At 44.9% G+C, this 26,901-nt stretch overlaps 1 protein-coding gene across 5 annotated transcripts in view; it reads right to left on the bottom strand.

Annotated features, from left to right (window-relative positions):
• The window catches only part of cd276 (CD276 molecule), a 346,648-nt gene that overhangs the window by 93,573 nt on the left and 226,174 nt on the right, over window positions 1–26,901 (bottom strand). For all 5 annotated transcript variants that reach the window (XM_060853775.1, XM_060853772.1, XM_060853771.1 and 2 more), the window contains one exon: window positions 5,380–5,514. In XM_060853775.1, the coding sequence (XP_060709758.1) occupies window positions 5,380–5,514 (135 nt within the window). The remainder of the gene's footprint in view (window positions 1–5,379; window positions 5,515–26,901) is intronic.

Below are 26,901 nucleotides of genomic sequence, written 5' to 3'. Positions count from 1 at the left end.
TTGGGCACACTGTGAACGTGCAGAATGGAGGTAAAGGTAATTTTGCTTGAATCCTGTTTATCTACAGAGAGAAAGATAATGGAGTCTTTTCTTGTTCCTGCAATGGTATCTTGTTTGAAGAACGGGTTAGGGAACTGAAAAAGGAGCGACTCGGTACAAACATCTAATGTCTTTCTTAAAGGTTTGCTTACGTTAGTCAAGACATATGTTAGTAAGTATTGACTGTACAGCAGACAGTTGCTAAATGCAATCGTTTAGTTTGCCTATGGATATCCAGTCTGCTGTCTGGATGACTAGGGATGGGTAATAAATGCTGGTCCATGAATGATGCCTACATTCAATGAATGAATCAAAATTAAATAGTGGGAGTCCTGCTTCGATCCTTCAGACTGAGAAAAGAAAAGTATGATGGCGAAAAAGAAAGGCTAGATCCAACTCTAGCAGTAGCCCTACTTTCACATACACCCACTATGATAGTATCTGCTGGTCATAGGTAGACACTGATCAGTGTCCAGGGGACCGCAACCTTTGTAATCTCTTTGTCCGTTAACAAATAACAAATCCTAAAAGCTATAATTCTATAATTCCCAATCTCATACACTCATCATGAGGACTATTTACTTCAGTGTGCATTTATCAGCATCATTTTCAATTTACAAACATATCTCTGGCTGTGCATCTGTGAAATCAGCAGGCATGCGTTATAGTTCTTTTCCAAATTAAAGCAGCCTTGATGACTCTTCAGAGCTTTGTGGATTTCTTGAGTTTTGCCTCCCTGGTAGAGACAACTCCAGGTTCTGCATTCAGAGCAGTAGATCCTGTGCTAACTATTTAGGTATTGCATAAGTCATGTTTGCTTCTATCATTACGTATACCAAGGATTGGAAGCAAGGAAAAGGCAAAAATTCAATGTCAGTAAACCCTAGATTGTCAAATGGTTGGAGCCAAGCATCAAATATTTTAATAAATTTGTTATAGCAATAAAGGAAGAGCTAAGAACTTATGGTAAATACAATTCAAGAGTACTATTGATGATATTCCGATGAAGATTTCAGAATCCGTGGGATAAATGGTCTTCATTCCCGGACGCTGTCATGGTTGATCTTGTTACAGATTCAACTCCACTTTTCAGCCTGCTCCCCTGGCCTATAACTCCCTTATCTGTCAGAAGGATGCTCTCTCTTGGTATTTGTTAACGGACAAAGAGATTACAAAGGTTGCGGTCCCCTGGACACTGATCAGTGTCTACGTATGACCAGCAGATACTATCATAGTGGGTGTATGTGAAAGTAGGGCTACTGCTAGAGTTGGATCTAGCCTTTCTTTTTCGCCATCATATATTTCTTTTCTCAGTCTGAAGGATCGAAGCAGGACTCCCACTATTTAATTTTGATTCATTCATTGAATGTAGGCATCATTCATGGACCAGCATTTATTGCCCATCCCTAGTCATCCAGGCAGCAGACTGGACTCACATGTATGCCAGACAAATCAGGATGACAGAATTCCTTCCTTAAAGGACATTAGTGATCTAGATAATTGTTGAGATAACAATCAAACATCACCATTGGATGAACTACTGAATCCCAATTTTTATTGAATTCAAATTTCACCACCTACCATGGTTGGATTCGAACCTTGTTCTTCAGGACACAGGCCCGTGGTTCCGGATTTCTAGCCCAGTGACAGCACAAGTGCGCCACTGCTTGGTCTGTTTAGTATCATTGTGGACTGTGTGACAATGATTTCTTGCATTGAGCACCATGATCTATATAGGCTGGACTTCACACTGGGTGCTTGGCATGGGGAGGGTGTCTGCTGTGTGCACCCCCTGTGAGGGAAAGGGCAGGGGTGTCCATCTGTCAGGTGTAAAGCTGAGCCCAAGTTCTTCATGCGCGCGTTTGAGAGGTCAGAGGGCATAGGTAAAAACAAGATCTACAGATGCTGGAAACCAGAGTCTAGATTAAGCAGCAGGAAAAGCACAGCAGGTCAGGCAGCATCCGAGGAGCAGGATGATCTATGTTTCGGGCAATAGCCCTTCATCATGAATAGAGGCAGGGTGTCTGCAGAGTGGAGAGATAGATGAGAGGGGGTTGGGGGTGGAGAGAATGTATCATAGAGTACAATAGGTGAAGGGTGCTGGGGATGGAGATGATAGGTCGGGGGGGAGGGTGGAGTGGATAGGTGGAAAGGAAAGTAGGCAGTTAGAACAGGTCATGAGTGCGGTGCTGAGCTGGAAGGCTGGAGCTGGGATGAAGTAGGGGAAGGAGAATTCTTCCTTCCCACTTATCCACTCCACCCTCCTCTTTGACCTATCACCTTCATCCCCACCCCCCCATTCACCCATTGTATTCTTTGCTACCTTCCCCACCCTCCTCTCTGACCTATCATCTCCATCCCCATCCCCACCCCACCCCCATTCACCCATTGTACGCTTTGCTACCTTCCCCCACCCTCCTCTCTGACCTATCACCTCCATCCCTACCCCCATTCACCTACTGTACTCTTATGCTACTTTCTCCCCACCCCCCTCTCATCTATCTCTCCACTCTGCAGGCACCCTGCCTCTATTCCTGATGACGGGCTTTTGCCCGAAACGTCAATTTTCCTCCTCCTCGGATGCTGCCAGACCTGCTGTGCTTTTCCAGCACCACTTTAATCTATGTCAGAGGGCATGCAGAGCAACTAGGCTTGTACCACCTGGTTCCAGGAGTGTGGGGAGGACATCTCAATTGGTATTGCAGCAATTGTACTAATGCACCCCTGAACATCACCCACACAAATAGATTTATCCAGTGTGTTCTTCAACATAAAGGCAACTGTGAAAATCTGTTGATGCCATTGTTGTCTTTCTGGATCAGTTAGAAAATTGATTAGAATGCTCTAGTCAAAAGGTGGAACATAGTTAATTCAGCAAAAAATACAAATTAAAAAGCTAATCACGCAGGATTCTGCTGTACAGATTCACCCTAGAGTGTAATACAGCAGATACAATGATTAATTTGTTGCAGGAAATTTTACCTACTCTGAGCTGGAGTGTCAGGGAATGAAGAGTCAGACCAATTATCACACTGATTCTGCAATCTTCACCGGAATATCATCAATAGTATTCTTGAACTGTATTTGCCATAAGTTCTTAGTACTTTGACCACATTGCATCACTCTGAAAAACACAGATACTAGCAGCAGGAGTAGGCCATTTGGCCCTTCATGTCTGTTCTGTCATTCAACATGATTCTGGCTGATTCTCTACCTCAATACTGCATTTCCGCTTTGTCCACATAAGCCTTCATGGCACTTAAAACCTAAATATGTTTCTCTTGCTTGAACATATTCAGTGACTTGGCCTCCACAACCTTCTGTGGACAGACAATTCCACAGGGTCACTACCCTTTGAGCAAAGTGTGACGATGCTGTAGTCTTAAGAGGTGTGTTTCGTCGTGGGTTTTTCAGAGAGATTGGGGGATAGGTAGCGACGGGTCTATGAGAAGATAAACAATGCCGCTGTTTAAAAAGGGAGGTAGACAAAAGATGGGGAATTATAGACCAGCTTACTTAACTTCTGTAGTGAGGAAAATGTTATCAAGGAAGAAATAGCAAAATATCTAGATAGACATTGTCCCACCGGGCAGACGCAGCATGGGTTAGTGAAGGGCAGGTCACGCTAAACAAATGTTTTAGCATTCTATGAAGACATCAAGAGCACGGTGAACAAGGGGGACCCAATAGATGTGGTGTACTCATGTAGTACTCTAGGTATGACCTCACCAACACCCATTACAGCTGCAACCTCACCTCCAAAAGGCCTTCAACAAGGTGTCGCACAAAAGGCTGCTATAGAAGATAAAGACGCAAGGCATTATGGGTAATGCATTAGCATGGGTAGAGAATTTGTTAACGAACAGGAAGCAAAGAGTGGACATTAATGAGTGCTATTCTGGTCGGCAATCAGTGACTAGTGGTGTGCCCCAGGGATCAGTGTTGGGGCCACAATTGTTCACTATTTACACAGATGATTTGGAGTTGGGGACCACGTGTGGTGTGTCTCTGCACATGAGACTAATATGAGCAACGTGTGCAGAGGGCAGTAAAACCTTGCAAAGGGACATAGATAGTTAAGTGAGTGGGCATAGATCTGGCAGCTGGAATACAATGCTAATAAATGTGAAGATATCCATTTTGGTAGGAGTAACAGTAAAAAGGACTATGATTTGAATGGTAATAAGTTGCAGCATGCTGCTGTGCAGAGGGACCTGGGTGTCCTTGTGCATGGATCATAGAAGGTTGGCCTGCAGGTGTAACAGGTAATTAGGAAGGCAAATAGAATTCTGTCCTTCACTGCTAAAGGGATTAAGTTTAAAAGCAGGGAGGTTAGGTTGCAGCTGTAATGGGTGCTGGTGAGGTCATACCTAGAGTACTACATGACATTTTGGTCTCCTTACTTGAGAAATGACGCACTGGTACTAGCATGAGCTAATGTCCATTTTGTGGCTACTTTTTTCCTGAAACAGGTCACCAGTCCATCGGCAGAATATGGCTGACTAGAAGGCTCCCTCCCAGCCTTATCACCCTGAAAAGATTCACCAGCATGTTAATCCATCTGTTGAGGTTTTGTTATGAACACATGCTCCTTCGCCTTCAAGTCCAGGAGTAGGTCCTGAAGCCAGAGCTTCTAGCTTGGAGGCAGGAACACTGCCCACTGCACCAAAAGACCTCCCGAACGACCTGTTTCTCTGCTGCAAATACTTTGTCATTTTGACCACATCGTGGCTGGTTCGCCACAATTTACAATCTGTAATGCGGTCATTTTCTGTGGTGCTGTTATGGAGCTAATTCTGAATACATTCACAGATGTGAACATCTGCAAGATTGGTCAAGCAAGGCCTTTACCTTAAACTAGTCAGAAAGAACTTGCTGCAGGAACTGGCCCTCGGTTTAAACTCAAAATTGTGGGCAGCCTTGACTCTCTGGCGAAACCTAGAAAGGTTCCATTTCCTGAACATATCCCCCTTTCCCCCATCGAAAGTGCAATTACGCACTCAATCTTGTTCAAGCACGTGGCTTCTCATCAGAGAGAGAGAGAGGAAGGAGTCACGTGGATTCTTTGACAGACAGACCCTCCAAGACTTGAGTGGCTCCCGATCACTGGAGAAGAGCAGAGATTTGCAGCTAGTGTGGGGTTTATGTAATGACCTTTGTCTTGGTCTTTCAGCTGACTAATGGCGGTGCTAGTGGTGCAAAGGAGGTCAAGAGGTCAGTCTGCTTCCCAGGCCATCCTGGGAAAGCCGCACTGTTTTCAGTGGTGGTGGGGGCGGGGGAAGGAGAGCGGGTGGGGGGGGGGGTAGTTAGAGGGACAGGGAGCCCGAGCACTGAACATACCCGCTTTGTTCTCCTCGCAGCTTTGCCGGATCTTCCGTCTGCACACGTATCCCAGGGCGGCCAGCAGCCCCAGCAGACAAATTGAGAGACCGATCGTCAACCATAAGGCCACCACGGGGAACTTCAGATGCTGCCCTGGAGGGGGAGAAAGAAAGACAGAGAAAAGGAAGTCAGTGAGTACCAGAAGCTGTAGTGAGATAGAGGAGCTCAGTGACAGCTTTCCTGGTGTGGCCGACAACCCACATTTGATTCCTCGTCCAAGTATTCTTATACCTTGAACAGAAGGTTATGCTGTTACTGTTGGATTCAGAGAAGTGGGAGGAAATCTGTCTGAAGTACAAAAGGACCAGCCACAGTGAACATTCCTCAGTGCTGTAGAGTAACTCTACAGATGATTTGGAGTTGGGGAGTTACTCCTACTCCTACCAAAATGGATGTCTTCACATTTATTAGCATTGTATTCCAGCTGCCAGATCTATGCCCACTCACTTAACTATCTATGTCCCTTTGCAAGGTTTTACTGTCCTCTGCACACGTTGCTCATATTAGTCTCATGTGCAGAGACACACCACACGTGGTCCCCAACTCCTTCCCCCAGGAATCTTCTGGCTTATTTGTCTCTCTCCTCCATTTTCATAGAATCATGGAGTCCCTACAATGTGGAAACAGGCCATTTGGCCCAAGTCCACACCAACCCTCCAAACAGTAACCCACGCAAACTCATTCCCCTACCCTATTACTCTACATTCCCATGACTAATGCACCTAGCCTACACATCCCTGAACACTATGGGCAACTTAGCTTGGCCAATTCATCTGACCTGCATATCTTTAGATTGAGAGGGGAAACCGGAGCACCCGGAGGAAACCCACGCAGACACGGGGAGAACGTGCAAACTCCACACTGACAGTCGCCTGAGGCTGGAATCGAACCCAGGTCCCTGGCACTGTGAGGCAGCAGTGCTAACCACTGAACCACCATGCTGCCCCCTAACTTCTGCACTAGTCTCGTGAATACCGGACACACTGATCTCTGGAAGACCAATTGCCCTCCTGCATCTCACCAAAATGGCCAATTCCACATTAGGGCCACTGAGATCAGCTGGGAGCTATGACAGGAAGTATGCAGGCGACACACATTAATGGCTGCATAGTTGATTTTGAAGTGGGTGGCTATCAATGCAGGAATGGATCAATGATTTGGCTGAAATAATGTTGAATAGAATTCAGAGAAGTGAGGAATTGTAGATTTCAGAAGGGCAAACAAAGCAAGTGAACACACAACAAACTGGAGAGGATTGAGAGGGTAGAGGTAGTAGGGAGGCCTTGGAGTGTACGTCCCTAAAGATGGTATGCATGAGAATAAAAAGAGTTGGAGAATGGAAGATGGAATGCTTTCTTTCACTGGGTGAGGTATTGAACATAAGCAGGAACGTGGTGCTGGAACTATACAAGACACTGGCTAGGCTACAGAAGTAGTTTTGTGTACAGCTACGAGGGGAGATTGTTCACAGCAAGGTTATTTTTGTGACAACAAGGAGGCTGAGGGTTGATCTAATCAAGATGTACAAAATAACAAAGGGGAATAGAGAAGATGGACAAGGAAATCGGGCTTGTCTGGGCAGAGAGGTAATTTACCGGGGCACAGATTAAAGTTGGTTTGGTAGAAGGATTAGAGGGAACATGAGGAAAATCCTTTCCTCCATAAGGTTGTGGGTGTCTGGAAATCACGGCCCAGTTTGGTGGTTGAGACAGAAGCCCTCAATTCAAGTGAAAGAAACCTTGATCAGCACCTGAAGCGTTGAGACCTTAAAGACCACATGATCTACAGGGAGGCAATGAACTAGTGGTATTAATCCAGAACCTCATCTCATGTCCTGGGATCCCGGGTTCAAAACCTGCCTTGGCAGATGATGGAATTTGAATTCAGTTTTAGAAAGATCTATTCATAGCCAATTATCAGGGAAAAAAAATTAACTCATTCACTAATGTCCTTCAGGAAGTTAAACATCACACAACCTAATGTTGTGTGATTTTTAACTTTGTACACCCCAGTCCAACACTGGCATCTCCAAATCATGTCCTTTAGGAAAGGACACTCCCATCCTTACTGGCCTACTTGTGACTCCAGACGCACAGCAACATGGCTGACTCTTAACTACCTTCTGAGCAATTAGCGATGCTGGTCTAGCCAGTGACACCCTCATTGCATGAATGAATTTTTTTAAAAAGGCTATAACACAGGTGCTACAGTATGGGATTAGAAGGGCAGCTCATTTATTCATCTGGCATGGACAAAATAGGCTGAATGGCCTCTTGCTGTGCAGTTCCAACTTATCATAGAGCATGAAGTTAGCAACAGGTGTTAAACTTTCCTGTCCCACAGGCATCTCATAAATGAAAGAGGTCAATCAGCTCAGGTCGCTGGATGGCTGGTGTTCAACACAGAGTAACAGCGTGGGTTCAATTCCTGCACTGGCTGAAGTTACCATGAAGGCTTTCCTTCACAACCTCATCCCCCACGTGAGGTGTGGTGACCCTCAGGTTAAAGTACAATCAGTCGACTCTCTCTCTCTCTCAAACGGTCTTGTCAGGCTACAGTGGCTTTTATCCTAATGTTACATAAATGAAAGTTTGAATCATATGAATGGGAAAAGCGGGAATAGTGGACAAATGGCAAGGATAGAGCTCTCTTCTTCCGGTGGTGTCATGAGCGTTGCCAATGCTACAAGGAGCAATTGCTAAAGTCTCAGAGTTGGTTCAAAAGATGACACGGATGACAGGATAGCACTTCCTCAACGTTGTACAAACTTTCATATGCCCAGCCTCAATTCAGAGAGGCAAATAGCACATCCTCCCAACAATATATTCCTTTTCCCCTCACGTAAACCTCTAAGGATACAAAACCTTCCCAATCACACTTTTCATTACTCGATTACTGCTAGCCATATTTCTAAAAGGGGTTCAATGTTCTGGAAATTCCTACATAAATATTTGCATCTCTCTGTCTTTCTCTTCTTCATTATACTCTGTAAAATCTACTCCTCTCTTTTATTTACCCGCATGCATTTGGTCATGGCTAAGAGTCGATAACCCCGCTGTCAAGCGCCCGGGGAAGTTTACCCACCTCGGAGTTGCTATGTGAATGCAAGTTGTTGTTGGAGTACAAGAATGCAGGCATGAAACACTGAAACAACTGAGACATGCGCGAGCATTTTGTTTTGGAGATGACAGGACTATTGAAAAAAAAACGATGTGTCATCATGAAAATGTACAGGAACAAAATCATAGGTCGTACCTGCTACATTCTGCCCCTAAAGGCTCACATCAAGACAGGGCAATCCCTCCATTGCTACACTTGGCTTATCTGGTAGCAATTGTGCCTTTCCCTGGTCTCCGAGACACTAGGTGTTAAAACTGCAGCTTCCACACAGGGGCACATCAATAATAGCAGATTGTGCGTGGGTGTCTGCTGTTTTGTATTAATTAAGCCAAAGCTCTCCCTTAGCAAATCAAGCACAATGCCATCCTGTACAACTGCTCGAGCAGTCCATTTAAAAACTCAATGTCAAACCTTTTAAAAATCATTGGTGCCTCTAATGGTGAAAGAAGAAGTCAGTACGGTAAATTGGGATCCTTTCTCATCTCCTGCATCAAAACTGCGCTGAAACTGCAGATAACCATGGGAAATCAATCTAGCAGGACAGGATTTCAATTTCCAATCCAGCACCTTTCACCTTTAGAAGTTTCCCAAAGAACGAGACAATTGTTCTCTTGCAGCAGAGGGGATTTCGGCTGACATTGCAATCAACTTGAAGTCCATGTTGGGAGTCAATGCGTCCTGAAGGAATCCCCAAGTCAGGAGACGCAGTGGACCCACAGAATACATAAGCTTTTTAAAGCTGTTCGACTGTGGTAATGAGTGATTTTACTGTCACATACGTCAAGGAAGACAAAGTGAAAAGTGTTCTGTCCCACAGTCTGGCACCGTTTTGAGTTACAAAAAAGTATCAAAAGAAATTAAGATTTGGAGGAGCCAGTGTTGGACTGGGGTGGACAAAGTTAAAAATCATACAACACCAGATTATAGAGTAAAAAGTGAGGTCTGCAGATGCTGGAGATCAGAGCTGAAAATGTGTTGCTGGTTAAAGCGCAGCAGGTCAGGCAGCATCCAAGGAACAGGAAATTCGACGTTTCGGGCATAAGCCCTTTATCGGGCTTATGCCCGAAACGTCGAATTTCCTGTTCCTTGGATGCTGCCTGACCTGCTGCGCTTTAACCAGCAACACATTTTCAACACCAGATTATAGTCCAATAGGTTTATTTGGAAGCACTAGCTTTCAGAGTGATGCTCCTTCATCAGGTGGTTGTGAAGCAGGACCATGCGACACAGAATTTATAGCAAAAGATTACAACAATACAAAGATACATTGTACAAACCTAGATTGTTAAGTCTTCCATCTTTTAGGATGGGTTTGATGGTTTAGGTAAATCCCAGAACTTCTTTTAAGTCACATTCTCAAGATAACTTAAGGTTTTATAACAAAAGGTGACATATCTAGTCAGCATGGACGAGTTGGACCGAAGGGTCTGTTTCATTGCTGTACATCTCCATGACTCTAGCTCAGCTCAGACAATGCATTAAAGGTATAGGTTCGAGTCTGTCTGTATCCCAATCTTGAGTCAGACTGGTTCTATTCCCAAAGTGGAACTTACAAAATATTACTTGGATTGACTGTCTGCATTGACTGCTTACAGGCCATGCATTTTTTGAGACCTAATGTCATGCGACTTCAGACATCGGCAGGCAAGTAAGGACTGCTGATTTACTTCCCTAATGTTTCTGCTCTGAAGACGGGTCACTCGTCCCAAAGCGTTAAATCTGCTTTCTCTCCACAGATGCTGCTGGACCTGCTGAGCGTTTCCAGCAATTTCTCTTTTTGTCTCTGAATTCCAACATCTGCAGTTCTTTGCTCTTCTTCAATTACTGGACCAGATGGGTTTCCATGACAATCAGTGATGGCTGCCATGGTCACCATTATTGAGACGAGCTTTTAAGACCGGATTCTTACTAATTGACTGTGTGACTCTATGGAGCAGCAGCTCCACTGTTCTCTTTCACTTTGCTGGTATTTTGATCGCAAGTTAAGAGAGCTGGCTTCTGCCAAGAACTTTGTCATAACTAGTTGGCGGGGTGGGCAATTTATACTTTAATGAAGACAGCTAGTTACCATCAGATACAGAGATTAAATAAAATTATTATTGAACATTTAATTATATCCCTGAATGAATTTGTTACACATATAAATCTTTTTTTGACTAAAATGCAATTCATCCTTTGTGACTCAGTGGAATAGCTTGCAGTCCATTCCCAGTCCTGCCACTCTTATTGCTCCTTAGGGTACGATTACAAGATTAGAGTCAAATTAGAGGCAGTATTTATTGTGCTGGGGACTCTCATTTATCTGAGACTGAGTTTAAAATGCCTGAAATTTATTGGAATAGTATTTTTACATAACCCAAATGAAGAAGATGAAATCCACAGCTGGAGGGAAGCAGACACACATTTTGAAGAGAGAAACAGAATTTGTTAGCAAGGATAGGTTAATGATTTGTTTTAGTTGGGGAGAGAGAGAGAGAGAGAGAGAGAGAGAGAGAGAGAGAGAGAGACAGACAGAGAGACAGAGAGACAGAGAGACAGAGACACAGAGACAGAGAGACAGAGACTATTCAACATATACTCAGGAAGATGGCCACAGTAAGAACTTTTATACAGCACCTCCAACGTATTAAACCACTAGGACACAAAGAGATATCGAGGCAGATGGCTAATATCTTGATTGAAGAGGCTGATTTTAATAAGGGTGTAAAGATGGAGCAAGAAATGGAAAGGCAAGGTGCTTCAGGGACAGAATTCCAAACTTCGGGGCCCAGGAGCAGGTGGAGTGATAGAAACCGGAGATGTACAATACTGTCGATCTTGCTCGTCAACAAATATTAGGAGAAGAGAAACAGACCTCCATGTAATATTAGGTTTTAATGCCTGTCCATCTCATTTCTCACAAAGATTGCTTTAATTCTAAGTTCTGTAAGTAAACCACTTGAACTTTGAACTTATAACGTGGCACGGTGGCTCAGTGGTTAGCACAGCAGCAGGGAACCCAGGTTCAATTCCAGCCTCCGGTGACTGTCTGGGTGGAGTTTGCATATTCTCCCACTGTCTGTGTGGATTGTCTCCCACAATCCACAGATATGCAGGTTAGGTGGCTTGGCTATGCTAAATTGTCCCAGAGAGTCCAGGGATATGCAGGGCAGGGGGTTAGCCATGGGAAATGCAGGGTTACAAGGTAGGGAGGATGGGTCGAAGTGGGATGTTTGGAGGGTTGGTGTGGACTCGTTGGGCCAAATAGCCTGTTTCCACATTGTAGAGTTTATATTCTATTCGAGAAGATTCATGCTTACAGGGCCAGAGTCCCAAGATTCATATGGAATCTTTCCTGCCTGTGTGAGTCAGTCATTTGATGTACTAGTTCCACCCACAAGGTGAAGCAATGAAGCACGGTACAAGAATGTGTGATCAGACCAGCTTAATTAAACACTGAGCTCAGGATGAAAATACTGGCAAATAGGCAGTACAGAGATGATGATGCACTTTAGGAGGAAGAAAAGGAGAGGCAAGATTCAAGGATTGCAATAACAGGAGGTGATATGAGGCTATTAAAAAAAATCTTTATTTTTCAGTTATAGAGGAATAGAACACAAGAGCAATGATGTTAAACATTCATAAAACACTGGTTAGGCCTGAACTGGAGTACCGCGTTCAGCTCTCAGCACTGAACCTTACAAAGGGTGACAAGACTTTGGCAGAGGATACAAAGCAGTTTTACTGGTTTGGTGCCAGGAATGAAAGATTTCAAATATGCGCAGAGTCTTGAGAAGCTGAGGTTAATCTCTGGGAGCTGAAAATTCCACACGATTTAAGAATTGATGCAAGATCAGAGATTGATGGGTTTAAGTGAGTAATTGTACAGAGAATGCCCATAACATCTCAGGTCAGAGGCAGGCATCCAAGTGAAAAGGTGGATTGGACTGACCTCTGCTTCTGTCATGTCAAGTGTTTAGCTTCAGCATCCTGAACATGACTTGTACCACAACCTCTTCTGGTAAATTTGTCATCAGCTGCTCATTTATGTGGATTGCTTCAGCCAGTGACACTACATCGCTGCCTCACTGCCGAAAAAGATTTCTTTATACATTTCCACTTTCAAGTTTCATTGTTACACCTCGTTTCCCCACCAACAACCCCTCTCCTTCGCACCCCTGCCCAACTGCACAACTTCAAAAGGAGCCTCCTCAAAATCCCAGCCTCAGTTCTCCTCACACTTCAAAGCTGCTCAGCTTTGAAGGTCATGAGTTCGAATCCCATAACTGGACCAAGTGGCTGGTTTGGTGGTTAGCACTGCTGCCTCACAATGTCAGGGACCCGGGTTTGATTCCATCCTCAAGCAACTGTCTGTGTGGAGTTTGCATGTCCCCCCCCCCACCCCGAGTCTGCATGGGTTCCATCTGTATGTTCTGGTTTTCTCTCCCAATCCAAAAGACGTGCAAAATAGGTGGATTGGCCAGGATAAACTGACCATAGTGCCCAGGGATACATGGGTTGGCCATGGGGAATGCAGGGAGAGGGTGGGTTGACCGGGATGCTCTTTGGATGGTCAGTGTGGGCTGAATAGACTGTTCCCAAGCTGTAGGGATTGGATGACCAAGTTTTGCCAATACTTCACAATGTTCTGAAAGTTGCTAAAATTGTTAACTTCATGAGTACAGTGAAGAGCTCAGCCAAGTTCACTGTCTGAAGGTCCAAAATGTGATTTGGGTCATGCTGGCTAATCTCAGCCGAGATGGCACATGTTCAGACTACCACAGTTGGCCTTGGTGGCCTGAATTATAGATATTTCTGATGAACCTGTTGAAGTAAACGTATGATACACCTTTGAAGCAGATGGGGCTCAAATTGGGGCCTCCTGGTTCAGAGGTTCACTATCACTGTGCCACAAGAGCTCTCTGCCCTGGGCTTTGCAATTGGTTTCAGTGGTCCAAGCTACAGCAGATAAAATAATAGTAAGAAGTGCCAGGATTTCTATTCTAATGCCTTCCCCGTGGTCTGAGCCAGATACAAACAGAATTGGGCACAGTCATGAGATCTTCTGTGGTTGAATAGGTGTCAGCACATTCTATGTGGAACTCTTGCTTGCAGCATGTGTGAGCCTATGTGAGTGAGAACCCACAGGCATAAGTGGGGTTCTTTAAAGGAGAAAGGGTCATCACTTAAAAGCACCAGGTTTCAAACAAAGTCAGTGTTTTGCCCTTTAAGATATTGAGCTCCAGTCTCTTTTCAGGGGGTGCATATTAATTTTGTACTGATGCATCAATCATTTTTCTTTATATTAAACTGAAAAATGTACAGATAATGGTGCATAAATTTACAAGCTGTGAATATCCAAGGAGATAACAAGGCAAGAGCACTGAATAGCCGAGATAACATAAATAGCTCAAATTTGTCACAGTTACAACCTATTCAAGTGAAACTGCAATGGAATGTGCAACAGTGGAATGCTCAGACACATACACACATACCCACCCACCCACCCACATACAAACATACGCTCTCCCCATTCTTACACACCCGCCCTCCCTCTACCCCCTGCACCCAAGCACACCCACACACCCATCTTCCCCCACTCCCTGCACACCCACACACCCATCCTCTCCCACCCCCTGAACAGACACACCCACATACCTGCCCTCCCCCACCCTCTGCACACAAACACACCCACATACCTATCCTCCCCCACCCCAAACACACCCGCCCTCCCCTACCCCCTGCACACAAACACACCCACACAACTGTCCTCCCCCACCCCACACAACCACACCCGCCCTCCCCCTACCCCCTGCACACAAACACACCCACACACCTGTCCTCCCTCACCCCACACAAACACACCCACCCTCCCCCTACCCCCTGCACACAAACACACCCACACATCCGCCCTCCCCCACCTCCATACACACTCACACCTCTCCCCCCACCCGCTACATTCAAACACACTCACACTCTCCCCCCCCCCACCCCCACACACACAAAAATTACAGAATACAGGGGGCAGCACGGTGGCTCAGTGGTTAGCACTGCTGCCTCACAGCACCAGGGTCCCAGGTTCAATTCCAGCCTCAGGCAACTGTCTGTGCAGTTTGCACATTCTCCCTGTGTCGGCGTGGGTTTCCTCCGGGTGCTCCGGTTTCCTCCCACAGTCCAAAGATGTGCAGGTCAGGTGAATTGGCCATGCTAAATTGCCCATAGTGTTAGGTGCATTAATCAGAGGGTAATGGGTCTGGGTGGGTTACTCTTCGGAGGCTCAATGTGGACTGTTAGGCCAAAGGGCCTGTTTCCACACTGCTGGGAATCGAATAGAACCTAATCTAATCTAATCCTGTGAGGCCTGATTAAAGTGGATGTGGAGTAGATGTTTCCATGAGTAGGAGAGACGAGGGCCCAAAGACACAGCCTCAGAGTGAAGGGCCAACCTTTTAGAACGGAGATGAGGAGGAACTTCTTCAGCCAGAGGGTGGTGTGTCTGTGGAATTACAGAGGACAGTGCAGGCCAATGAATCTATTTGAGTCAGAGGTTCTTGTTTAGTAAGGTGATCGTGGGTTGTAGTCCCTCTACATTGTACAGCAATCATAAAGGTACCATATTCGGTGCCCTCAAACTCATTCTTTCAAGTTACTTCCCGTACATAGCTACTTTAAATGAGTATCACTGAACTGAGCTCTACACAGCAAAGAAAGTTTTAAAGGGATCATTGTCCATCAATTGGCCAAAATTTCATATTGTTGTTGGCCTTTCCCATTGGATGTGAGGGCAAATTCCCAATCAGCCATTCCCAATGAAGAGCAGCTCACTCAAGCAGCATCACTCAGGAACGTACAGGATGACTACAGGGAGATGATGACCTAGTGGCATTATCACTGGAATATTAACCCAGAGACCCAAGTAATGTTCCAGGGACTTGGGTTCAATTCAATAAATATTTGGAGTCAAAACTCTAACGATGACTGATTGCCAGACAAACCCATCTGGTTCACTACTGTCCTTTAGGAGAAGGAAACTTGCCATCTTTATCAGGTCTGGCCTACATGTGAATCCAGACCCACAGCAACGTAATTGACTCTTAACTACCCTCTGACCAATTAGGGAAGGGCAATAAATGCTGCCTAGCTAGCAATGTCCTCATTCTGTAAATGAATTGTAAAAAAACTTCAGAAACGTACACTTTCTTTCGCTGGGATGTGAGTGTCGCTCACTGTCACCGACATTGGTTGCCCGTGCCTGACAACCTGCCTCACCTGCCAGGACGCCATTACAATTCACTCCTATCATAATTTATCTTTCAAGCGTTTGATTTTCTGAGCTGAGACTCAGATATCTAAGTGGTCAAAATGAGTTCTCCCAATCAATGTTTCTCCCCCTACTCTTCATGCATTTTATTATTTTATAACCAGCGCTGAATTGTGCTAATTATACAAATTCAGAAATATGAGAGGGCAATTAATTGACCATTGAGCCTTGGACTCCATAGGACCAGCTATATTTCTTTCCCCTCGGTCATTCTCTCCCTTCAGGGAATGAGCTTGCACATAAGGAAGTTTCACCAGCCTTGCTAGCCAACAGCTTAATTACTGCATGATGACATCTTTCAGGAAAAGAATCATTATATAAAAGGTGACATCCTAATGGAGTTAATTGGTACTTTAGCAAAATGCATTGCTGTTTTTTCTAATCATTACACCCTATCAAGTCAGTAGCATGCTGCGTACTGTTCGAACAAACTGCAGTTTGCCTGGTCCCTGCACATCTATTGGGCATTCATTCAAACACCATATATTTTAATTAAATTCCCCCAGAACCGCAATGGTACACAGACAATATTACCCTCTAATTACCATACAGCTGACGGTGAGTCCAATTCAGACACTGAGAAATTATAGTTTATTAAGCATCTGAGGGGACCATGTTGGGTAAAGAAAACACTATCCTGACTGGCAATGACACCATCTCTATTTAGTTCTCTCACCCCAAGATGTTATCGCACAGGAGGACTGGTATTGCTTGCTCCTTCAGTGCTGCACTAACACAGATGCCGTCTTTCAAATTGGAGGTTAGACTGAAAGAAGAATGGGAAACAGCCTTCCACGACTAGAATTTTGCATCTGGCCACTATCATCTTCTTCTGCTTCCTCAGGAAGCTAAGCGAATTCAGCATGTCCATAAGGACTCTCACTAACCTTTACAGATGCACCACAGAAAGTATTCTATCTGGATGCGTCACGGCTTGGCAGGACAACTGTTCTGCCCAGGAGTGTAAGAAACTACAGAGAGTTGTGAACTACAGCCCAGTCCACCATAGGAGCCAACTTCCATCCATTGGCTCCACCTATACTTCTGGGAAAGGCAGCCAATATCATCAAGGACCCCTCCCACCCCCGTTATAATCTCTTCTAACCTCTTCCACAGGAGAGAAGATACAAAAACGTGAACACGTACCAACAGCCTGCAACAGTCGTAGACTCGCCAACTTTAAGGACATTTAAATGAACATTAGATAAGCATATGTATGAAAATGGTATAGTGTAGGATAGATAGGCTTCTAATTGGTACAACACCAGGGACTGAAGGGCCTGTACTGCGCTGTAATGTTCTATATGTTCTATAACACATTCAAGAACAGCTTCATCCCGACTGTTATTAGACTTCTGAATGGACCTCACAAATTTCAAAATTAATGTTGATCTTGCTCTTTGTGCACCTTTTCTGTAACCATAACATTGAATAGAGTGCAGAATACAATCACCCTATGATCTTTGTATGGCACCATCTAGCTGTACTGCACGTAAAACACAACATTTCACTGTACTTAGGTACCTGTGACAATAATAAATCAAACGAGCTTGCAGGTGTGTGCAGTGCAAACAGTCATCGTACTGCGGCAAAAGGACTTTGGTATGCCTCAGGATTTGAGAGGTGCTACATAAATGCAAGCCTTTTTATTTATGCTCCATTAAGTGTTAAGTGTGCCGCAGTTCCTGGTCATTAGGAATGGGCAGACAAGAATTTATTTGGAGCACGGTCTTCAAAATAATGTACGCCTGGCAAGAGTAATAATGCTGATTGGATGCCAATATTCCACAATGATCATGCCCAGAGTCTTTTTGAATGTCAGGGCAGCACTATTTCATCCTTATGGATAAAACTGTGCTCGCTCAGCACAAAAGTGTTGCTTATGCACAGATGTCAGGATGTCTTAATCAGGAGTTGGAAGCTGTTTCAGAGGACAATCAGACAGAGAGCCAGCGCGTGTCACAGGGAGCAATCACCTCATTCAAACTTCATCAAAGATTTCTTACTTGTTCTCAAAGAGCAGTGACCACGGTCAAACATCACTGCCTAACAGAATGAAGGGGATTTTAAATGAGATGCTCACACGCTTGTGGGAGAATCAGGAGAAACAATACTGGGCAAAACGTGAACAGAGCTGGGGCATCTGAAAACATGGCCTTGTAAAATAACCTCCGAAGATGAGGGACAGAGATGATCCAGCAAGAGGCTGATGATGGATAGAAAGGAATCCTCAACCTATAGCAGACAATGGTGATGCTGTAGCTTTAAGAGGTGTATTTTGTCCTGGTTTCTTTTGAGAGATTGAACAAAAGACTTTGAGCAGTCTGTGGTAACGTAAAGAGCTTGGGAGGCCTTGGGGTTTTTTTAAGTTGGAATTATAGAAGCAGCCCGGATGGGTGTGGCCAGCTCTCACAGACCGGGATTTCCAACTTTTAGCTTGTTCTGGCTGTAAGCAGTTGCTGTTGGAGTGACAACAGGTTTGGAAACTGCACTAAGTGTCTCCTGGCTGCTACTCTCTGAGTCTTTACTTGATATAGAGTCATATAACACAGAAACAGATCCTTCGGTCCAACCAGTTCACGTCTAAATAAAACTAGTCTCACCTGCCTGCTCCTAGATCATATCCCTCCAAATCTTTCTTATTCATGCATCTATCTACACGCTTTTTTAAACCTTGTACCTGTGCCTGCATCTACCACTTCCTCAGGAAGTTCATTCCAAATGCGAACCATCCTGTGTAAAAAAAATCGCCTCTTACGTTTTTTCTAAACCTCTCCCCTCTCACTTCAAGAATGTGCCCTGTAATTTTGAAATCCACCATGCAAGGGAAAAGACAACTCCCATTAACTCTCTCTGTCCCTCTTATTATTTTATAAACTTCAATCGGATCGCATCTCAACCTCCATAAGGTCACCCTCTCTGGTCTCCAATGCTCCAGTGAAAACGGTCCCAGCCTACATTTATAACTCAAACCTTCTGAACCCTCTCCAGCTGGATAATATCCTTCCTATAACTGGGTGTTACTGTCCAGTCCTGGATACAGTACTGCAGGAGAGGTCTTACTAAAGCCTTGTGCAACCTCAACATGACGTCCAAACTCTTGTACTCAAAGGACTCAGTAATGAAGGCAAGTGTGCTTTTTTAAACCATCATGTCCATATGTGACACAAACTTCAAAGAATTGTGTAGCTGCATCCCAAGGTCCCTCTGTTCTACAACACCACCCAAGGCCCTACTATTGTTTAAACTGACCATTGTTTGTTGTACCAAAATGCAACATCTCGCATTTGTCCAGATTGATGTTTCTCCTTGCTGCTGAGTTCAGCTAAGGGTTGTGTTTATGGGATCCTACTATATTGGAACAGTTAATTAGTAATAAGTATTGTATTTATTATTCTGTTAAGGTTTTCAATATTCTGTTAAGGTATTCTAAGTTCTTCTTTCTTTATATTCCTTTATATCGAAGTGTTTGAATAAATTGTGTTTTGCTTAACATCGAGCAGTTTGACCTGTCGAATGTCATCTGGAACACAGCTTTACCTTTAAAATAAGTAAAAATTAGGGTCCAGGCTACCTTCTTAAAATATTTTGAGAGGTTCTGCTCTGCTCCATAACAATGCAGAAACAGGCCATTCACCCTTCCCATAAATGACAGGAAGCATTCAGGAGAATATCAGGTCCCAGGGACAAGAAACTTCAGTTACCTTCTGACATTGCAGAAGCTGGCACTCGTTGTCTTGGGGAGGTGAAGATTCAGAGCAGATTTGGTTAAGGTGTTCAAAATCATGCAGACAGGGTAGATAGGTGGATGAGGGCAACACGGTGGCTGAAGGCGGTAGGGTGGCTCAGTGATTAGCACTGCTGCCTCACAGCACCAGGGTCCCAGGTTCAATTCCAACCTTGAAGGACCGTCTGTGTGGAGTTTGCACATTCTCCCTGTGTCTACATGGGTCTCCTCCGGGTGCTCCGGTTTCCTCCGACAGTCCAAAGATGTGCAGTTAGATGAATTGACAATGCTAAATTACCCCGTAGCATCTAGGGATGTGTAGGATACGTGAAAGGGAGGACTGCAGATGCTGTAGATCAGAGTCGAGTTCCTGATGAAGGGCTTATGCCTGAAATGTCAATTCTCCTGCTCCTCGGATGCTGCCTGACCAGCTGTGCTTTTCCAGCACCACTCTCTCAACTATGTAGGATAGGTGATTAGTCAGGGTAAATATAGAGTAACAGGGTAGGGGAATGGGACTAGGTGGGTTACTCTTCAGAGAGTCGGTGTGGACTTGTTGGGCCAAATGGCCTGTTAAGACATTATAGGCAATCTTTGATCTATGATTCTATGAAATTGTTCTAACTGATGGAAGGATTCAGAATGAGAGGACATAGGTTTAATGTAACTTGCAAAAGAGGTAATGGAGACATATGGAAAAATTCTTCTACACAGCAAGCAGTTAGGAGCTGGAATGTGTTGCATGAGTATGTGAGAGGTTCAATCAAGACTTTGCAGAGGAAATGGGAGTCTTACCTGGAAAAGGAGAATGTGCAGGGCCGTGAGGAGAAGGTGGGTGTATTGCACTCGATGAACTGTTTCTACAGAGAGCCAGTACTCAATCCCTGACGTAGCCAAGCCCTCCCTTAGTACTGCTCCAATTAGGCACATGCTCATCCATAGCCCCACTCCCATCTGGGAGAGATGGATAGAAGGTTGGAGGGATAGACAATAAAAGAATTAAGGGTTATCGTGAGCAAGCAAGTAAATGGAGTTGAGTCCACAAAAACAACCATCCACAATCCCATTGAATGGCGGAGCAGGCTCAAGGGGACAAGTGGCCTACTCCTGCTCCTGATTCTTATTTCTTATGGGCTGGCGGAGCAACGTGGTGTACAAGGAGATTTGGCAGAATGAGTAAAGGACTGGGATATCGTAGGATGGGTGGTGATGCTACAAGAGAGGAACAGAGAGGGGATAGCTGATGCAGTCACAATGGGCCAAATGGCCTCCTACCGCAACCTAACGATTTGACGATCCAGTGATTCTGTGAGGTCTAGGGAGAGTTCCTGAATGGAGATAGGAGCAGTAGACTTTTTGTCGATGTTGGGATCAAATGAGCCCCGATCTCAAGTTATATCAGAAACTGCCAATTGCCATGGCTTTCCAAGGAATAATCAAGTTAATGGGCTGAGAGTATGAGCACATTGTTTCATGGACATGGGAGAGACCCCAGCATCTACAGGAGACCCTCCCACCCCACGCTGAGAAAGCAGCAGAAATCTGCCACTGCAGCTACATCGGAGAAAGGGGCACTCGATCTGCAAGTCCTTCAAGACCTTGAAAATGTAAGATGGCTGACATCTTACCATGAATTTGGAGGGGCAGTCAGTGGAGGTGCAGAGATGCACATTCCAACTGATCAGCTACTAATTGTGTGAAAGAGTACATCCTGCTCATAGTAATTAAGAGGAGGAGGCCATTCAGCCCTTCAAGCCCGCTGTGCCATCCAACATGATTATAGGTGTAAGAGTGAATTAATGCGGCTGCTGGAATCTGTACTGAAAACAAATGCTGGAGATTACAGTGGGTCAGGCAGCATTCATGGAGAGAGAGAACAAACTAACGTTCAAGTCCAGATTCATCAGAGCTGACGTGAAGTGTGAAGGGGACAGCATTTATTCTATAGTTGGGAGGTAGGTTGGGGTGGTAGGTACTGGAGGAGAAGAGAGGTCGATAATTTAGATTAAATGATCGGAATGTGAGAATGGCGTGCTTACCTGACAAACTAGATAGGACATACAGTCCCATTGGGGTGGAGAGGGAGGGGAGAGAGGACATAAGGACAGAGAATGTAACAAATAATGCTAAAAGGAAAGGAAAGGAATGGGAGTTGGTTCACAATCTGAAGGTATTGAACACAATATTGAGTCCAGAAGACTGTAAAGTGCTCAGTCTGAAGATGAGATGCTGTTCCTCCAGGCTGCGCTGTGATTCACTGGAACACTGCAGCGTGGCGAGGACAGACATGTGAGCAGGACGCTGTGTTAAAATGACCAGCTACGGGAAGGTCAGGATCATGCTTGCACACAGACCAGAGGTGTTCCACAAAGCAGTCACCCAGTCAGCGTTTGGTTTCTCCAATGTAGAGTCGGCCACATTGGGTGCAGCGAGTACAATACACCGGACTGGAGGAGGTACAGGTGAAATGCTGTCCTTATCGCTGAGAAAGGAAACATGGCTATGAAAGCTGGTTTTGGCAAACACTTGTCGAATGCCAGTGGTGAAGTGGAAAGCAACAAAGATACGAGTGGTGAAAGAGACAACTGGAATTTCTGTCCAAGGGAAGAGCCAAACCTTTTTAGGGTAGGCATTCCTGAAAGAGTTGTGGCAGTCGTTTAAACACAACGTAGGAGCAAATGACTGCAAATGCTGGAATCTGTACTGAATACAACAAATGCTGGAGATCGTAGCAGGTCAGGAGGCATCCATTGGAGACAGAGCAAGCTAATGTTTCGAGTTGAGATGACTCTTCATTAGAGCTGGTCTGTTAGTGCTACAAATTCCACAATCCCATAAACAGCCAATAACACTCAATTCCCTTGTTGAACAAGAATCTATTGAGCTCTGCCTTAAAAATATTTAAAGCCCCACCTTCTTGAGGCAGAGTTCCCAAAGTGCAGAAACCCTGTGAGAGAAACTTCCCCTTTCCTCGATCCGAATGAGCAACGCTAAGTTTTAAAACAGTGCCCCCAGAGCTGGAGTAAACATCCTTTCCAAGCCCACCTTGTTGAGACCATTCAGGATCTTATACACTTCCATTAAATCAACCTTTGCTTTCCTAAACTCCAGTGAAAACACGTCCAACCATTGTTCATCAAACAACCCAGCTCTCAGGAAGGAGGAAGTGAGGATTGCAGATGTTGGAGATCAGAGTCAAAAAGTGTGGTGCTGGAAAAGCACAGCAGGTCAGGCAGCATCCGAGGAGCAGAAGAGTCGACGTTTTGGGCATAAGCTCTTTATCATTGCTGATGCTTGAAATGTTGACTCTCCTGCTCCTCAGATGCTGCCTGACTGGCTGTGCTTTTCTGGCACACAGTTTTCAACCCAGCTACCAGTCTAGTGAACCTCCTCTTTCAACACATTTACAGAGAGCTCAAAACTGCACATTGTGCTCCTAGATCTCATTCCAAAGTTATAGAGTCACGGGGTCTGAATTGGTCTCTCCAAGGCTTTAACCTGGGGTTTACTGCAGTGACATTAATATTAAGCCAGCATTTCCCACTCACTACCATCAAAAACAACAAGCAACAATGAAGCTTGATCATCATGCCCTGTGCCTGACCTGTGCCCGAACCTGGACATTTTTAAAGCCATCATGAGCTTTTGACCCCGCTCCGAAAGGGAAATTTTCTCCCTAACTATACTCCTCTTGGTGTAATAACTCAAACAAATTCCCCTCCCTCACCTTTTTTTGCTCTACGGAAAGCAACCTCAGTTTCCCTTATAGTTGAAGTGTTCCAGACCAGGATACATCCTGATGAATGTCCTCTTCACCCTTTTTTAAATGCAGTCACATCCTTCCAATAGTGTGGCAATTGGAAACGCCACAGTGTTCCAGCTATGGCCTAACATCCCCATACAGCTCCATCACAACCTCCTTGCTCCTCTGTTCAATGCCTTGATGAAAAGGTCAAGTCATATCCCATATGCCTTCTTAGCTGGCTGCCCTGCTGCCTTTTTGGACCTATGGACATACGCATTCTCTGATCCTCTATACTACCTAGGGTCCTACCATTCAACTTGTGCGCCCTTGCCTTTTGAATCCTCCCAAAAGGCGTCGCATTACACATTTCAGGAGAGCTGCTGTTCAGCCCGTTTTCCCACCTCACTTAGCAGTTTTCACGTTATCTACAAACTTACCGACCATATCTCCCACCTTCACATCTAGATGATTAATTGATAAACAGCAAGGAACCTAGCACTGAGGAACCAGTTACAAAATCACCTTTCAACCATCAGCCTCTGCTTTCCAGCCACTAAACCCATTATTTATCCGAACTGTCCTGGATCCCATGGGCTATTCATTTCTTAACCAGTCTGCCATGTGAGACCTTGCTGAAGTCCACATAGACCACATTATTAAAACACTATCAATAAAAGTGAACCAAATAAAACTATGCCATTCCTATTAAATTTGTTGCACATTCCACCATTTTATGTTTGGACCTGTTTTTATGCCGCAAAGTAATTCTATGAATGTGTATAGGTTTGAGCTGGAGAAGGGGATATGGCTGTATAGTGGTAACGCTAGTTATTTTGAACCCAAGACTCATGTTCCAGGGAGACGCAGATGGTGGAGTTCGAAATCAGTAAAAGAACATGGTAACCATGATGACCACTGGCAGCACCAAGGCTGAGTGGTTAGCACTGCTGCTGCACATTGCCAGGGATCTGGGTTCGATTCCACCCTCAAGTGACTGTCTGTGCAAGTTTCCTCTGGTTTCTTCCCACAGTCCAAAGTAGTGCAGGTTAGGTGGATAGGCCATGGGAAAAACCCCATGTGGGGTTATGGGGATGGGGTGGTGGGTCTACTTGGGATGCACTTTGGAGGGTCAGTTCAGACCCAGCAGGCTGAATGGCCACTTTCAACCCTATAGCGATTCTATGATTCTTTCACCGATTGTTTGAAAAGGCAGTCTTTGCTGTCGCTGAAACTGTGGGGCTGGGTGCTAACTCAGAAATGTTCACATGCACAGTTCTAAACCCCCTATGTCATTGCGCAAATCGTGCATGTGTATAGGATGGGAGCGACATCGAAACAGGGTTCAGTAGCAGAAAAGACCTCCAGCATCAGTGAGATGGGGTCATTGAAGAGCAACGGGGAAGGGGTAGGAGGGAGCAGATTGGACTGTGGGATCAGGCCGGTTGGTGGCGAGGGGGTTAGGAAATCAAAGCAGCTCCTCCCATTCTCCTGTCCGGCTTTTTTTCCACACCATAACACTCCTCCATTCTTTCTCAGGGTCCTGATCTCTCCTTCAACCCCACCATCACCCCACCTTGACTTCCATAGAAACCACACACAAGTATAAAATAGGAACGCAACTGAATCACTTCAAGGGATCTAATTAGCTAGTGTGTGCACCGGGACCTCTCCAGAGCTGCCTGTACATTATCCTCTGTGCCCAAAAATGCTTTAAAAAACCCTGTAGTTCACTAATATCCTTTATGGAAGGAAATTAGACTGGATTAGATTAGATTACTTACAGTGTGGAAACAGGCCCTTCGGCCCAACAAGTCCACTCCGACCCGCCGAAGCGCAACCCACCCATTCCCCTACATTTACCCAACACTACGGGCAATTTAGCATGGCCAATTCACCTGACCTGCACATGTTTGGACTGTGGGAGGAAACCAGAGCACCCAGAGGAAACCCACGCAGACACGGGGAGAATGTGCAAACTCCACACAGTCAATCGCCAGAGTCAGGAACTGAACCTGGGTCTCTGGCGCTGTGAGGCAGCAGTGCTAACCACTGTGCCACCGTGCTCCTTACCTGGTCTGGCCTACAAGTGACTCTGAAATAGCCTGCCCAGAGGCTCAATCGATTTAGGATAGAGTTGAGGGGACTTTTTTTTCCACTCTTGAGGGTTCAGCAACATTGGAACATTCTGCTTAAGAAGCCACTCAGTTCATGGGCAATTAAGGGTGGACAACAAATGCAGGCATTTCCAGCAAAGCTCACTTCCCATGAATGAATAATTTTAAAAAAAACAAGAAATTGCAAATCCAACTCATGTCTAAGCAACCTTGAATATCAGTGAGCCAGTTAATCACCTATTTACATTCCAGCACACTGCTGTATTGACAAGATGGAGATACCTTGTGATTTATATTGACACTTTCCAACATGCTCAGGTAACAGAAAGGGAACAATCAACAGTGAACTTTCTGTTCGTTGACAGTGCAATGAGATTTTATAAAATAAGCTACATCATTTTATAGCCTGTAGCATTCCAGAATATTGCAATGCTCTCTGTAAAGCAAAGCAGCTGAGAATATTTCTCATGTATTCTTTAGGCTGTCGAGTTTGTATTTATTGCTTGTAGCAGGCTGTGTTGGGCTTAGGCCGCCTCGGTGAACACATTGCAATATTCAGGTTGGTGGTGCACCTATTATGGTCTAGAGTCAGGAATTCCAGGATATTCATAGTAACGACAATGGAACAAAAATGATACCTATTCCAATTTCTTAATCTTACAAGCAGACGGGCGGCTGTCTGTGTGGAGTTTGCATATTCTCCCTGTGTCTGTGTGGGTTTCCTCTGGGTGCTCCGGTTTCCCCCCACAGTCCAAAGATGTGCAGGTCAGGTGGATTAGCCTTGCTACATTGCCCTGTAATACCCACGGATGTGTAGGATAGCATGGGGGTCAGGCTGGGATGTTCTTCAGAGGGTCAGTGTGAACTTGATAGGCCAAATGCCTGATTCCAAACTGTAGGGAACCGATGATTTCCCTCTCATGTTAGTTACTATCTTCTAGATGTGACAACCAAAGTTTATAATCTTCATGTCTCAGTTGCAAATATCCTTGAAGCAAAACTTTGGATGTTCTGCACCGTGGAAAACGATTATAAACAGAGATGATGGTGTCCAGAAGTGCAATTATAGCTGGACCATGTTAATCAGAAATCTCCAAAATTTGGCCAGCGAAATAAACATTTCAATAAAGATTTATGTCTTTTGGGAGCTATGCTGCAATCTATTATAAACGAACATGGAGCCACATTATATTGCACTTTCCCCAACACCACCTATGTAGAACATAAAAACATAGAACATAGAACAATACAGCACAGAACAAGCCCTTCGGCCCACGATGTTGTGCCGAACATCTATCCTAGATTAAGCACCCATCCATGTACCTATCCAATTGCCGCTTAAAGGTCGCCAATGATTCTGACTCTACCACTCCCACGGGCAGCGCATTCCATGCCCCCACCACTCTCTGGGTAAAGAACCCACCCCTGACATCTCCCCTATACCTTCCACCCTTCACCTTAAATTTATGTCCCC

The sequence above is a fragment of the Hemiscyllium ocellatum genome, chromosome 42 (genome assembly GCF_020745735.1).
Source record: "Hemiscyllium ocellatum isolate sHemOce1 chromosome 42, sHemOce1.pat.X.cur, whole genome shotgun sequence".
Taxonomy (NCBI): Eukaryota; Metazoa; Chordata; class Chondrichthyes; order Orectolobiformes; family Hemiscylliidae; genus Hemiscyllium; species Hemiscyllium ocellatum.
The sequence above is the reverse complement of the archived record's forward strand: the minus strand, read 5'-3'. Positions and strand labels throughout refer to the sequence as shown.